Consider the following 14899-nt stretch of genomic DNA (forward strand, 5'->3'; position numbering starts at 1 on the left):
ATCAGGAAGCTACAAAGAAATTTTCTTAAATATCCCCTGCGCCCCTGCCTTAGTTCCACCTATTCCCCTGACACGGTAACATCTTGTATATATATGGTACAATGGCAGACTCAGTAAACTGACATGTGTATGATCCTCAGAACCATTCTATTTTCAATAGAATGTTAAGATTGGGATTTGGGAGTAATTTAATACAACCTTTCAGTATATTTTAGAATACTTGTCATTACCTCTACTGGGTCTATTCAGCAAACAAAAACTTGCTTTCATAACTACCAACTATAGGTTAACTAACTGCAGATATCAAAAAATATAATTAACTAGGAGAATATTATTTTAATGTTGAGAAGTAAGTGGAAGTGAAAAGCAGAAGTGAAAATCAGCAACAGTTTCCATCTCGAGTATCCCCAGGACTGAAGAAATGTAGCAAATCAGTGCATTAGAATATAAGTAGTAAATAAAGAGCACTAAAAATTTCCTCATCTCTTATAAATATAGGACCACAAATGGTAGAATATATGTTCTTTTAGTTAATTCACTGATATACTTTAGGTGCATTCACTATATCATATGGGACTTCTATTTCCTAAAACAGCTACTTACTGCTTTAAAGTAAAGTAGTCCAAGTAAAGTGAGGTAAAGTGTAGCACTCTTCTGTAGAGGCGAAATGAGAAGACTGCGAAACTGTTTTTGTATAAATATTAGAATTGACAAGGCTAATAGGAATGTACCAAGGCAAAGGCCCTTTTTGTTGTTGTTAAACTGTATCAGCAAATGTAAATTATGTTAAACTTTCAAGTTGCTTGTGATTTGTTTTTTATATGTTAACTCTAGTTAGTCAATTAGCCCATCCTTTATCCTATACCCTTTCAGGCTATCTCAACTAGATTTTTAGCAAACTATATTTATTTAAATCAAATTTTTATCAGTCCAACTTTGTGAAACTGCTAACCTCCAGCAAAATCACACATATTCTGCAAATATTCAGCAGGGGCTTGCTATTCAGTGGTGGTAAGTATTATTCACTAAGTGATTGGTATTTCTCAGAAGAAACTGAGGCCATGTCCCTCTCAATCATAATAACTGGTGAATGGCTCCAGTTACCTCTTTGGGAAAGTGCTAGAAAAGTACGAGATAAAACAGATTTTTGGGAAGGAGGCTAAAGGCACTGAGTCCCAGGTCAGTAAGAGACCCGCTGAAGTTCCAACTCTTTTAGAACTGTATTAGTACCAAATGGTCTTCAAGGCAGTCCCTGGTTATCACTACTGGGTTTCTCTGACAGAGCTTGCTTGCATCAAATCTGTATATTCATGTGGTTTCTCAAGATTATCTCCTTTGCTTTGCAGACAGTCTTTCTTACCATCTTGATGAGATCATTAGGGAATAAGAATACCGTCCTCCTTGGCTTGGGTTTCCAGATGTTCCAGTTAGTTTGGTATGGTTTTGGATCTAAGGCCTGGTAAGCTTCTCTTGTGGATTCTCATAAACTAGCAGAAAGGTACATCTTTTAAAGGATCTTGAGTTGGTTGAGTGTGTTGTGAAGGAAGCAAGGGTTATTTAATGGTTTGGTGTGTTCAACATTTCAAAAACTGTATAGACTTAATTTGGGGAAGGGTGGAGCTATGTAATTTAGGATTATTTGCATAGATTGTCTTTACCTCATTGTCTTTCATTGAGTTGTTACTTAAGTAAATGTGTATGCTTCCTCCTCCAACCTCTTCAAAAATTTAATGTCTACCTTTTAAACACATTTGTCAGTTTTTATGGGGCATCACTCAAAAAACAAAAAGTCATGGAAAATTATAGGGTTAAATTGCTGTAATTAGCAGAGTGACCTTGGGCAGTGACATAACCTTTATAACATAAAGGATTTCAATTAGATTAATCCTAATAGCTCTTCCAAAATCATGTGTACTCTGAGGCAGTTATTATGCCTAACATATTATATTCCCATAAACAGTGAGGTCAGAATAAGCCCTGGAATCATAAGAAATAAAAGGAATCCTGAGTGCTGTTTTGTTAAATGGCAAGTTTCTCTGTGTGTCTGATTACCAAATACCAGTGTTCATATCTCTATTTCAAATATTAGAGTTAGTCTTCAGTTTACATGCGTGGCTTAATTTACAGAAACTATAAATGCTTTAGAGGTCAGGAAATGATTCTTGTTCTTTAAGATTTTAGTCCTACGAGCTTTGTTTCAGTAAGTGAATCAGTCAAACTCACGCTATATTAAAAAGATTTTGTTAACCTTTTCTTTTTTCCTTTTTAGTAAGGATGTGCATGCTCACCATCCCCAAGGAAATCTGGACAAGCAGGGTTTTAAGTCCACTTAGGGCTTCATATTCCTCACACTTATGCTTGATATTGATACACATTTAAGTTCATTTTATTGAGAAAAGGACGAAAGTCTAAAGCAGAGGTGTCAAACTAATTTTCAACAGGGGCCACATCAGCCTCAAGGTTGCCTTCAAAGGGCGAAATAGAGAGGAACCAGATGTCTTGGGATTTTATCACGCTACTCAGAATGGTGCACAGCAAGGTCGTCAGAATAAGCCCTGGAATCAGAAGAAATAAAAGAAATCTTTTAAACTTATGTGAATTGTTTATTTCTGGAATTTTCCATTTAATATTTCCCAAGGAGAGTGAACTGGGGTAATTAAAACGTTGGAAGATGAAACTGTGGATAAGGTGGGACCACTGTAGTCCCCTATAGGCCCTGAAAAAACTGCTACTTTCCATCACTGTTGTAGAGTACACTTGCACACTGATTGGGATAATATCACTAAGAAAAACCACTTTGGGGGTCTAAAAACCATTTATATAGCCAGGACCAACTCCTGTGATCAGCACATAAAGCTCAATTCAGAAGATGGCGGCAAGATAGGTGAGAGCGGAGTCCACTTCCCTGTGCACACAAGTGAAACACCTAGCTGATCTTCTGAGGAACAGAGCCAACAGCCAACAGTATCCATATCCCAGCATATGTGAAGATTGGAGACCAAAAACTGTAGAGGACATTGAAAAATCAGACGAGTAGGCGGAAGCTGTGAACACCAGGAACACCAGGATACCTGCTGGAAGAGGAAACCCACCAACAAAGGAACCACTAACAGATAACAAAAGAAGAAGGTAAGGGAGGAACTGGAGGCGACACTAACAACCCAGGACCTATCTGGAAATACAACTAAATGGTGGAGAAATTACTCAGAACAAACAATTGAACAAGAAGAGCAAGAGAGAATCCTCAAAACCTTGTACACACAGAAGAACCAGCTTCAACACAACCTGCCCGCACCCTCACAACAGAAGACAGGATGTGGTGGACAGAGTGACCCTCAGTTAACCAGCTGGAGGGAAGGACCCTCCAAAGAGAGACCCAACAACACTCAAAACCCAAAGACATACAAAGAGCCAACATAAACGACAGCCCAAGGCCAGTGACCTCAAGAGATCAAGGAGACTGCACTGCTGAATCTCACAGGCCTTTTACCCTAGAAGTTCACACCATAAACCCCAGGAGTCAAAATAGATAAATTTAAGAAGCAGAGGCTAACAATAACAGTCTCCCAAGCCCTGGGAACATAAAGAAACAATGCCCAAATGAAAGGAAAGGAGGAAGCCTCAGAAAGAATGCTAAATGAAATAGATGCAAGTCAACTGTCAGATACTGAGTTCAGAGAGATAGTTATAAGGAAGCTCAATGAGCTCACAGAGAATTACCAAAAACTACAGGGAAACTACAATGAACTCACTGCAAATTATATCAACGTGAAAAACTATCAACAGGGCCAAGAGGAAATGAAGAATACAATTTCCGAACTGAAGAACACAGTAAAAGGAATCAAAAGCAGGCTAGATGAAGCAGAGGATTAGATCAGCAAGCTGGAGGACAAGGTAGAAAAAAACACCTAGAATGAGCAAGAAAAGGAAAAGACCCTAAAAAAGAATGAAAAGGGATTAAGGGAAATGCAGGACAACATGAAACATAATAATATCCATATAATAGTGTTGCCAGAAGGAGGAGAAAAGCAAGGGATAGGAAACCTGTTTGAAAGAGTAATGATGGAAAACTTCCCTAATATAAGAGAAAAAGTCACACAACTCCAGGAAACACAGAGAGTCCCAATCAAGAGGAACCCAAAGAGGCCCACTTTAAGAAACGTCATACTTAAAATGACAAAATTCCAAGATGAAGAGACAATCTTAAAGGCAGCAAAAAATAGGAAGTAACACAAGAGGGAGCCTCAATAAGACTAGCAGCTGACTTCTCAATGGAAACTCTCCAGGCCAGAAGGGAATGGCAAGAAATGTTCCAAGTAATGGAAACCAGAGGCCTGCAACCAAACCAAGAGCCTCCAGCAAGGCTCTCACTTAAAATTGAAGGCCAAATACGGAGCTTCCCAGACAAAAGAAATCTAAAAGAATACACCTCCACCAAACCAGCTCTACAAGAGATGCTAAAGGGACTGCTTTAGAAAAAAGAAAGAAAAGAGTCAGAGAGAGGAACACAGGTATGAAAAAATAGCAATGAATAAGTACCTATCAATAACCTTAAATGTAAATAGATTAAATGCTCCAATCAAAAGACATAGAATAGATGAATGGATAAGAAAGCATTTCCCACACATATGCTGCCTACAAGAGACCCACCTCAGAACAAAAGACCTACTCAAACTGAAAATGAGAGGCTGAAAACAAATATTCCAAGCAAATGGACAGGAAAAAAAGCCAGGGTAGCAATACTCATATCAGACAAAATAGACTTCTAAGAAAGGACCATAAAAAGAGACCCAGAAGGTCACTTCATAATACTCAAGGGAAGAATCCATCAAGAAGACATAAACATTGTAAATATATATGCACCCAACATAGGAGCACCCAAATACATAAAGAAAATCTTGGAGGACTTCAAGAAAGATATTGACAGCAACACAATTATAGTAGGGGATTTCAACATTCCACTGTAAAAAATGGACAGATCTTCCAAACAAAATATTAACAAAGATGTTGTGGCATTGAACAATGCCCTAGATCAAGTTGACTTAACATATATATAAAGAGAGAGAGAGAGCCTTTCATCTCTAAGAAGCAAAGTACACATTCTTTCCAAATGCACATGGAACATTTTCAAAGACACATCACATGATAGAATCCAAAAGAAGCCTCAACAAATTCAAGAAAACTGAAATAATATCAAGCATTTTCTCTGATCACAAGGTACTGAAACTAGAAACCAACCCCAAGGGAAAAAACTGCAAACACTCAAACTCATGGAGCTTGAATACCATGCTATTAAACAATGAATGGGTGAAGAATGAGATTAAGAACAAATCAAAAAGTTTCTGGAAACAAATGAAAATGAACTCACAACAATCCAAAACTTATGAGACACAGTGAAGTCAGTCTTGAGAGGGAAGTTCATAGCAATACAGGCCTACCTAAAAAAGATAGAAACATTTCAAATAACCTTAACCCTACAAAAGCTCAAAGAACAACAACAAAGACAGTCCAGAGCAAGTAGAAGGAAGGAAATAACCAAGATCACAGCAGAATTAAATGACATAGAGACTAAAAGCACAATTCTAAGGATCAATGAATCCAGGAGATGGTTCTTTGAAAAGATAAACACAATAGATGATCCTTTAAGCAGACTCGCCAAGAAAAAAAGAGAAAGGACCCAAATAAACACAATCAGAAAGGAAAGAGGAGAGATTACAACCAATACCTCAGAAATACAAAGGATTGTAAGAAATTACTGTGAAGAACTATATGCCAAGAAGTTTGAAAACCTAGGTGAAATGGACAAATTTCTAGAAAAATATAGTTTCCTAAACTCATTGTAGAAGAAGCAGAAAGCCTGAACAGACCAATAACAGGTGATGAAATTGAAACAGTAATCAAAAAGCTTCCAACACACAAAAGCCCTGTACCAGATGGTTTCACAGGAGAATTTTACAAAGCATTTAAAGGAGAACTAACTCCCACCCTCCACAGGTTATTCCAAAAGATTCAAGAAGACGGAAGACTCCCAAACTTTTTTTATGAAGCCAGCATCATCCTAATCCCAAAACCAGATAAAGACACAACAAAGAAAGAAAACTTAAGGTCAATATCACTGATGAACATAGATGCTAAAATTTTCAGCAAAATATCAGCAAACTGCATCCAGGAATACATTAAAAAGATCATACACCATGACCAAGTGGGATTCATCCCAGGGATGCAAGGATGGTACAATATTCCCAAATCAATAAACATAATACACCACATAAACAAAAGTAAAACCAAATTTTACATGATCATATCAATAGATGAGGAAAAAGCATTTGCTAAAGTACACCACCCATTTATGATAATAACACTCAGCAAAGGGGGAGTGGAGGGAGCATTCCTCTACAGACAACATCATACTCACTGGATAAAAACTTAGAGCTTTCCCACTAAAATTTGGAACAAGACAAGGATGCCTGCTTTCACCACTCCTATTCAACATAGTACTGTAATTCCTAGCCACAGCAATCAAACAAGAAAAGGAAATAAAAGGTATCCAAATTGGAATGGAGGAAGTAAAACTGTCATTGTTTGCGGATGACATGATAGAAAATCCACCAAAAACTACTGCATAGACTCCACTAAAAAGCTACTTGACCTAATCAATGAATTTGGCAAAACAGCAGGATAGAAAGTCAATACTCACAAATCAAAGGCATTTTTGTACACCAACAATGAAATATTAGAAACAGAAATCAGTGAAAAAATCCCAGTTAATACACCAACAAGAAGAATAAAGTACCTAGGAATAAACCTAACCAAGGAGGTAAAAGATCTGTACTCAGAAAACTACATGACAATGAAGAAAGAAATTAAGGAAGACACAAACAAATGGAAGCATGTACCATGCTCATGGATTAGAAGAATTAACATCATCAAAATAGCCATAATACCCAAAGATATTTATAGATTCAGTGCAATCCCTATTAAAGTACCAATGACATATTTCACAGATATAGAACAAACATTTCAGAAATATATATGAAACCATAAATGACCTCGAATAGCTGCAGCAATTTTGAGAAAGAAGAACAAAGCAGGAGGAATCACAATACTTGATATCAAACTGTATTACAAGGCCACTGTAATCAAAACAGCCTGGTACTGGCATAAAAACAGGCACATAGACCAATGGAACAGAACGGAGAGCTCAGAAATAAACCCAAGTCTCTACAGTCAATTAATATTTGACAAAAGGGGAAGAAGCATAAAAGAGTAAAAATAGCCTCTTCTACAAATGGTGTTTGAAGATCTGGACACCTACATGCAAAAAAAAAAAATGAAACTTGATCACCAACTTATACCATACACAAAAATAAATACAAGGTGAATAAAAGACTTAAATATAAGTTGTAACATCACAAAAGTCCTAGAGGAAAACATCACCAGGAAAATCTCAGATATTCCACGCAGGAACATCTTCACTGATATGTTCCCTAAAGTAAGGGACAGAAAGGAAACAATAAACAAATGAGTCCTTAACAAAATAAAAAGCTTCTGCATGGCTAAAGAAAACATTAAAATGAAAAGAGGACCAACTGTATGGGAAAGCACATTTGCCAATGATGCCTCAGAGAAGGGTTTAATCCCCAAAATATATAAAGAACTCACACAATTCCACTCAAGGAAGACAAAAAACCCAGTGAAAAAAATGGCAAAAGACTTGAACAAACACTTCTCCAAGGAGGACATACAGAGGGCCTAGAGACATAGGAAAAGATACTCAGCATCACTAGCCATCAGAGCGAAGCAAATTAAACCACAGTGAGATACCACCTAACATCTGTCAGAATGGCCATCATAAAAAAATCAACAAAGAAGTGTTGGAGAGGGTGTGGAGAAAAGGGAACCCTAGTGCACTGTTGGTGGGAATGCAGACTGGTGCAGCCACTGTGGGAAACAGTATGGAATTTCCTCAGAAAACTATAAACTGATCTGCCTTTTGACCCAGCAATTCCACTTCTAGGATTATATCCTAAGAACCCTGAAACACCAATCCAAAAGAACCTATGTACCCCAATGTTCATAGCAGCATAATTTACAATAGCCAAGTGCTGGAAGCAACCTCAGTGCACATTGGCCAACGAGTGGATCAAAAAACTATGGTATATTTACACAATGGAATTCTACGCAGCAGAGAGAAAGAAGGAACTCCTACTGTTTGTGACAGCATGGGTGGAACTGGAGAGCATTATGGGAAGTGAAATAAGCCAGTCGGTGAGGGACAAATACTGTATGATCTCACCTTTAAGTGGAATATAATCAACAAAACCAAAAAAACAAAAACAATGTAACCAGAGTCATTGAAATTAAGAACAGTGTAACAATAGCCAGAGGGGAGGGGAGGGGACAGTGGGGAGAAGGGTTTTCAGGAACTACTATGAAGGACACAGGGACAAAACCAAGGGGGAGAGTGGAAGCAAGGGAAGGAGATGGGCTTGGTTTGGGTAGCCGGGAGTGGTGGGGAGAAAATGGAGACAACTGTAATTAAACAACAATAAAGTAATTTTTTTAAAAAGGCCGAATGTAATTTCAAATCCTTAACAGTTAAGGAGTAGTTACATTTATAGAGTCCTAAAATTATTTCAGCTCCTTTTGAAGGCAACCACGAGGCTAATGTGGCACCCGGTGAAAATGAGTTTGACACCCCTGCTCTAAGGGAAGCAGGCTTGGGAGTCTGCAGGATGACATCCTGCACTTTGGGTTTGTTTCTTTTCCTTTGGTAACACATGACGCTTTCTTGAGGGGTAGCAAAATCAGCGGCTCAAGGGCAGTAGGAAGGTGAGCCTTTGGGAAGTACAAAGAAAAAGTGGAAAATTGGTGGGGGGAAATGTTGTATTTATAGAAACAAATCTTTTTGAACTTCACTGAGTGAGCTTACATATAAAGGTGGCAATAAGGAAGTCAGGAAGAACAGATTTTGAAAAGAAGTAAAGTAAAATATGTGAATTTCCCAGCTTTGAAGTGTTTAATAGTAAGAAGGTGACATACAACTTTCCAGGTTTGAAAAAATCTGTTATTAAAGAGGAAAAATTAAATATAATTTAACATGAGAAAACAGAAAGTATTTTGTGCTTTCACCACTGATTGTACTCTGAGCAGCAGGCTCCTTGGGACTTGGCCTGCCACCTGATTGCAGCCTGTGATGTCATTGCAGGATGATGTGGGCAGCGGGGACCGTGGCGGCCATGTCCAGCATCACGTTTCCGGCAGTCAGTGCCCTCGTTTCTCAGAATGCAGAGTCAGATCAGCAAGGTGAGGTCACTGTCACTTCTCTGCTTTCCTCCTCAGTTGAGACATACCTGCCAGAAACATGAGCAGCTCTGAGCCTCTCTTCACATCTATGTGGTCCCTTCTCAATGATTATACCTATTTACTTCTGCAGATAGGAAGGTTCTGATTTCCTTCTTGCTCTTATTTTTCCTTCATCTTATACTCATGTAAAATGTGGGCTCAATAGTTCAGAATACTAAGAATTATAAATAGAACTATTTTTACCTTTTAGTTTTTTATTCATCTTTAGTGTGATGCCATCAAATTAACTAGGCTATCATCATATTTTTAACAGATGTCTATTAAATAATGACAGACTAGTTAGTAAAACAATGGGCTCTTTATTTAATCATTGTAATCACTAAAATTTCTTTAATTTGGAATCTAAGTTCATTAGCTTAATTTAGGAAATGATTCTTTGAGAGGATAAGGAAAAAATAAATCTGTATAGTTGTGGATAATTCCGCAACTATAATAATTGCAGAGTGAGAGATAAAGTTAAGATGACAATGTGGAAAGAAGCATGTAGACTCTTTCTTCATCTTGTGTCTCTGGTTTCCCCATCATGCAGTTCCCACTACCAGAATTAATCCTTTTCTTTGTCATGTTTTAATGACTCATTTTTTTAATGACTCATCTTACTGTGGTCAAGAAATAGTAAATTTTAGCCCTGGCTGGCGTAGCTCAGTGGACTGAGCGGGCTGCAAACCAAAGTGTTGCAGGTTCGATTCCCAGTCAGGGTACATGCCTGGGTTGCGGGCCATGACCCCCAGCAACCGCACATTGATGTTTCTCTCTCTCTCTCTCTCTCTCTCTCTCTCCTCTTCCTCCCTTCCCTCTCTAAAAATAAATAAATAAAATCTTTTTTAAAAAAGGAAAAAAGAAATAGTAAATTTTAGAAAGCAAAAAGTTTAAGTGGATTAGTACCATTTAAAAAGTTTCAATAATATGAATCGACCTAGAGAACATTATGCTAAGTGAAATAAGGCAATCAGAGAAAGACAAATACCATGTGATTTCACTCATATGTGGAATCTAATGAACAAACTGAACTAACAAGGAAAATGGGGACAGACTCATAGATGGAAACAGGATGACAGCTGGGAGGGGAGGGATTGATGTACTGAGCAAAAAAGTAAAAGGACTCATGGACAACAGTGTGGTGATTGCAGGAGGATGGGGGATAAAAGGGGACTAAATGGTAATGCAAAAAATACAATAAAGATTAAATTTTAAAAGTTTTAATTAAAAACTATGGGGAAAATGGTGCATTTATTGCACCTATTTTTCCACATCAGAGATTAGCCATTTTATTCACATCCACATTTTAAAGTAGTTTCACTTGACCACAAATCATGTGTGTCCCTGCCCGTGGTAACTCAGCTGGCTGCACATCTCTGGAGAGGCATTGGGACTGAAGTGGTGAAGGTGTGCCATCCGAAGATGAGTGTGCTTGATGCCTGACAGACACAGTTCTGTTTTCATGTCATAAATTCTCTTTGGCTCTTTTTATGCTTATATATATTAATAAAGGTGTTTCTAAATGTCTGCATACAAAATTATTACTGCATATGGTATTAGGTTGAATTATCTTTGACCTAGAGAAACATGCATTTCAAACAGTTCAAGCTAATTTTTTACCTGTCATGTTGGAAATCAGATATATCTAGAAATGGGCACTTGTAGGATTTTTCAGTGCAGGTCTGCAAAAAGATACATCAGAGATGAGAAGGTCACCTTGATGAACATAGTCCATTCAGAGGGCCTGGGACCACACAGCATCAGGACTGTAGTGGGCTCACATGGACAAGGCTGCAAGAGGCAAAAGGCAGATTTTCATTATGAAAGCACCGTTAAATAAGTAGAACAGGAAAATCTTAACCCACCAAAAAAGTGGAAATTGCCTGTAAATGGAGAACATTAAAATGTTTCATTTTATTATTCCCCATTTATAGGAATGTCTAGCTTTATGGGGGGAGTTCAGCCCCTAATGGGTTTTAGAAACATCACTGTCATGTGATGACAATGGATGTTAGGCCCAGAGTGATAACATTAAAAGAACATGGTAAAACCAAGAATACATTTGTTCAATGAATGGAAATATAATGGATGAAATCCCTAACCTACTTTCCTTAGCATGGAGTACTCCATTCCACTGAGTCAGTATATCTTAGTTTGTAAGAAAGTTAGGCTAAGTCCCCAGTCTTGAGATACTTATCAGAGAAGACTGGCTTCCTTCTTTGTTTGGATTTAGGAGTTGCTCAGGGGATCATAACTGGAATAAGAGGACTATGTAATGGCCTGGGACCAGCACTGTATGGCTTCATATTCTACATGTTTCATGTGGAACTGACTGAGTTGGAACCAGAATTGAATTCTAACAATGCTGCTCTACAGGTAATTTGTTGATAAAGTTTTATAACAATGTTATGTGTGACTGTAGTAAAATCTTCTCACCTTAAATTTGGAGAGAGTCCTTATTTGTGTAATATTACTGTTATATCTGACAGTAGTGAGTGTTTTGTTAAGTGCTTCCTGGGATTGGCAAAGGAGCATTTCAGTGATTTAATATCTTATATCAAAGATTTGTTTTAACTATGTTCAGATTCTATTCTCACACAGTAACTGATAAGAATGCTGTCTTCTGGTAAAGCTCAGGCTAAATATAAAGTGACGTAAAATTCCAAGTAGAAATTGAACTAGAGTTCTTTTCCTATTCTTCATTTAGCATTTCTTCCTACCTCCCTTCTAAGCAATATTTAATATAGATTTCTGTACAGGAATTAATGTTTATGTACAGAATGCATGATCTGAGGTTATAGGATAAAATTAGAGATAACCAACTGTTACTTATAGGTTTAATTAAAATATTGAGAAGTGGTGAAAAATCAGTAATTAGTTGCCCTCTGTTGTATGCCAAACTCTAGGCTCAAGGAAAATTTGCCTTGACACTTAATGAAACATTTGCTCAAGAGAAAATGATTCACTTTGAGGCGGTATGGGTTTTTTGGGGTCATATAGAACTAATTTCACTTTGAAAAGACTAACCAAATTGTTCATCTCCATTTGTTTCCCACACCCTTTAGGGAGCTGTCATCCCAGGCCCACCATTTTTATTTGGGGCTTGTATAGTTCTTATGTCTTTTCTGGTTGCCTTATTCATCCCGGAATATAGTAATGGAATTAAAAAACATAGCAACAGCATTAGTGGCAACCTGATCAACACCCCGGAACGGGTCAGTGATGAGGACATTGAGCCACTGCTACAAGACAGCAGCCTCTGGGAGCTCACTTCTTTCAAGGACCCTGGGAGTCAGTGCACTGAACTATAAACTTGACAGAAAAGGAAATTCTGTGGATATCATCTCTCTGAAGTTGTTGGGGAGCCACACCACATGTACACACTTTGGTGCTGGAGGAAAGATGCTACTGGTGTCCTTTAGGGCCAAGTTTGATAAGTAACCCTTTGCCTCCCTCTTCCTCCTCTGGTTCTTCCATTCTTTTTCTTTCTGTTTGTACCTAGAACAAGTTAAAGTTTGAAATATGTTGCTGCAAATAATTGCCACTCTCAAAGTTATCTGGAGTCCAGACTTTGAAACTCAAATAGAAAACGTCGTATCTTCCAAAAAAGATAGCTTTCCTTTAACACCTCCAGATTAAGAGTGACAGCAGTTTTCCATGTCCTTTTCAGTAGAAGTGTAGGATTTTGTTGGTCCTGCCATCTCTGGCCGGATTTATGATAAAGAATCCCTTCTGATTTTCTTCCTTCGTGTTTCTCTGAAAAGTGGCCACTTTGCCCATTAGTGTTTATGAGTGACTGCATGTAGATTCAGTATCAGGGATCTATTGCCTTTGTTCAAAGGTCAAACAAAACCCTAACCTTCATCTTTTTTCTTTGTCTCTTCTTAATATTGTTGGTTAGAATGAAATTCAGCATATACATCTCTGGATATTAAATAATATTGGTCAGTGACATTCTTTACCAGTGAAGAAAATTTTTCTTATAAATTTAAGTCATTAAGAAATAGCAATCAGATTCTTCAATGTAGTGTCTTGGTCATATCCAAAGGTGATTTTACAGAAGAAAACACATATCATACATTCTGGTAGCAACATAGAAATCAGAGGGTGCTTTTATTGGACGTTGCTTCTAAAAATGTTTTCAACAATGCAAACATTCCTAAGTGAGGATGAGCATTAATAACTGGATACCAGTGGAGTTTATATCCAAGTTCAGATTCATATAATTCATCATTATTTGTTCCTTCCCACATCTCCAGTGTCCTCAGTTTTTCTCATTCATCACACCCCTGCCTTAACTGCTCTCTGTAGTATGCATTTGTTTTCAATAGATCTTTATTTCCATCAGTTTATCTGAGTTTTGAATCTTATGGGAATGTGTACATCAAATTTATATCTAAAATATGATGGTTTAGGAAGTTCAGTTTCACAGTAAGTGTCCTGCTAATTTTTTGAGATGTTTTAAGGACAAAAAAAAAAACCTTTACAAATGTATATGCATTTTGCTGAATCAATAAATGAACCATTCAATCGGGTCTACCTTTAACATAGCACTCCTGAAAGTTTTATAGGTTTGATATATATGTAGATATTTGTAAGAAGTTTTAAATTTTCTTGATGGAGTGCTGTATAAATCTTGTATTTATAAATATAGTGAAGGTGTTGACAGAAAAATTATATATACAACTTTTATAAAGGATTATGTACTGACTGAATACATTTAGAAGAAAATATATTTTGAAACCTATTCTGCTATGAAAAGAAATGACATATCTTTTTACTATGTTGTTGGTTTTTAAGTTAAGCTTCCTAATGCATAATAAATTTGTAATGGATACATCTATGTTTCTTGTTTGTTGTGTTTTTTTATACAAATAGTAGCATTGATCTTTGGGTTCTCTTTTCAGTGATTTGAGCTAAAATAAATTGGTAATCCTTAAGCTAATGCAAAATGTATGTGTATTTTCAAAAAGTTTAATTTTTAGCAAACTTTCTTTAAAAATCTCCCTTTAATAACAGATTGTAAACTTTCTTTATCTTTTTAAAAAGCAGGGACACTTTGTCCTGGCCAGTGTGGCTCAGTTGGTTGGAGTACTGTCCTGGAGACCAAAAGTTTGTGAGTTGAATTTCTGGTCAGGGAACATACCTAATTAATTTGGCACATATGAGAGGGCAACCAGTCGATGTTTCTCACATTGGTGTTTTACTCTCTCTTTCTTTCTCTCTCTCTCTCTCTCTAAAGGCAACAGAAAGGTGTCCTCAGGTGAGAATAAAAAAATGAAAAAGCATTTTACTGCTTTTCATTGGGGGAGACACATATTTGTATACCTGTGTTGATTAGTAGCATTATTCACAGTAACCAAGAAGTGGAAGCAACCCAAATGTCCATTGTTGTGTGAATGAATAAAGAAAATATGGTATATACATAAAATGTGGAATATTATTCAGCCTAAGAAAGGGAGGAAATCCTGATTGATATGTGCTACATACTACATGGGTGAACATTGAAGGCATTATGCTAAGTGAACTCAGCCATCACTAGAGGACAAATTCT

At 37.2% G+C, this 14899-nt stretch overlaps 1 protein-coding gene across 1 annotated transcript in view; it reads left to right on the forward strand.

Annotated features, from left to right (window-relative positions):
- MFSD14B (major facilitator superfamily domain containing 14B) overlaps positions 1-14188 on the forward strand; it is a gene marked incomplete at its 5' end in the record, with an annotated part of 129975 nt that extends 115787 nt beyond the window's left edge. Inside the window, 4 exons of the mRNA XM_045844778.1 lie at positions 1347-1459; positions 9209-9306; positions 11579-11721; positions 12411-14188. Of these exons, the coding sequence (XP_045700734.1) occupies positions 1347-1459; positions 9209-9306; positions 11579-11721; positions 12411-12656 (600 nt within the window). The remainder of the gene's footprint in view (positions 1-1346; positions 1460-9208; positions 9307-11578; positions 11722-12410) is intronic.
- Positions 14189-14899: the final 711 nt, after the last annotated feature.

Source organism: Phyllostomus hastatus, unplaced genomic scaffold, assembly GCF_019186645.2.
Source record: "Phyllostomus hastatus isolate PE091 unplaced genomic scaffold, TTU_PhHast_1.1 phas_contig_41, whole genome shotgun sequence".
Taxonomy (NCBI): Eukaryota; Metazoa; Chordata; class Mammalia; order Chiroptera; family Phyllostomidae; genus Phyllostomus; species Phyllostomus hastatus.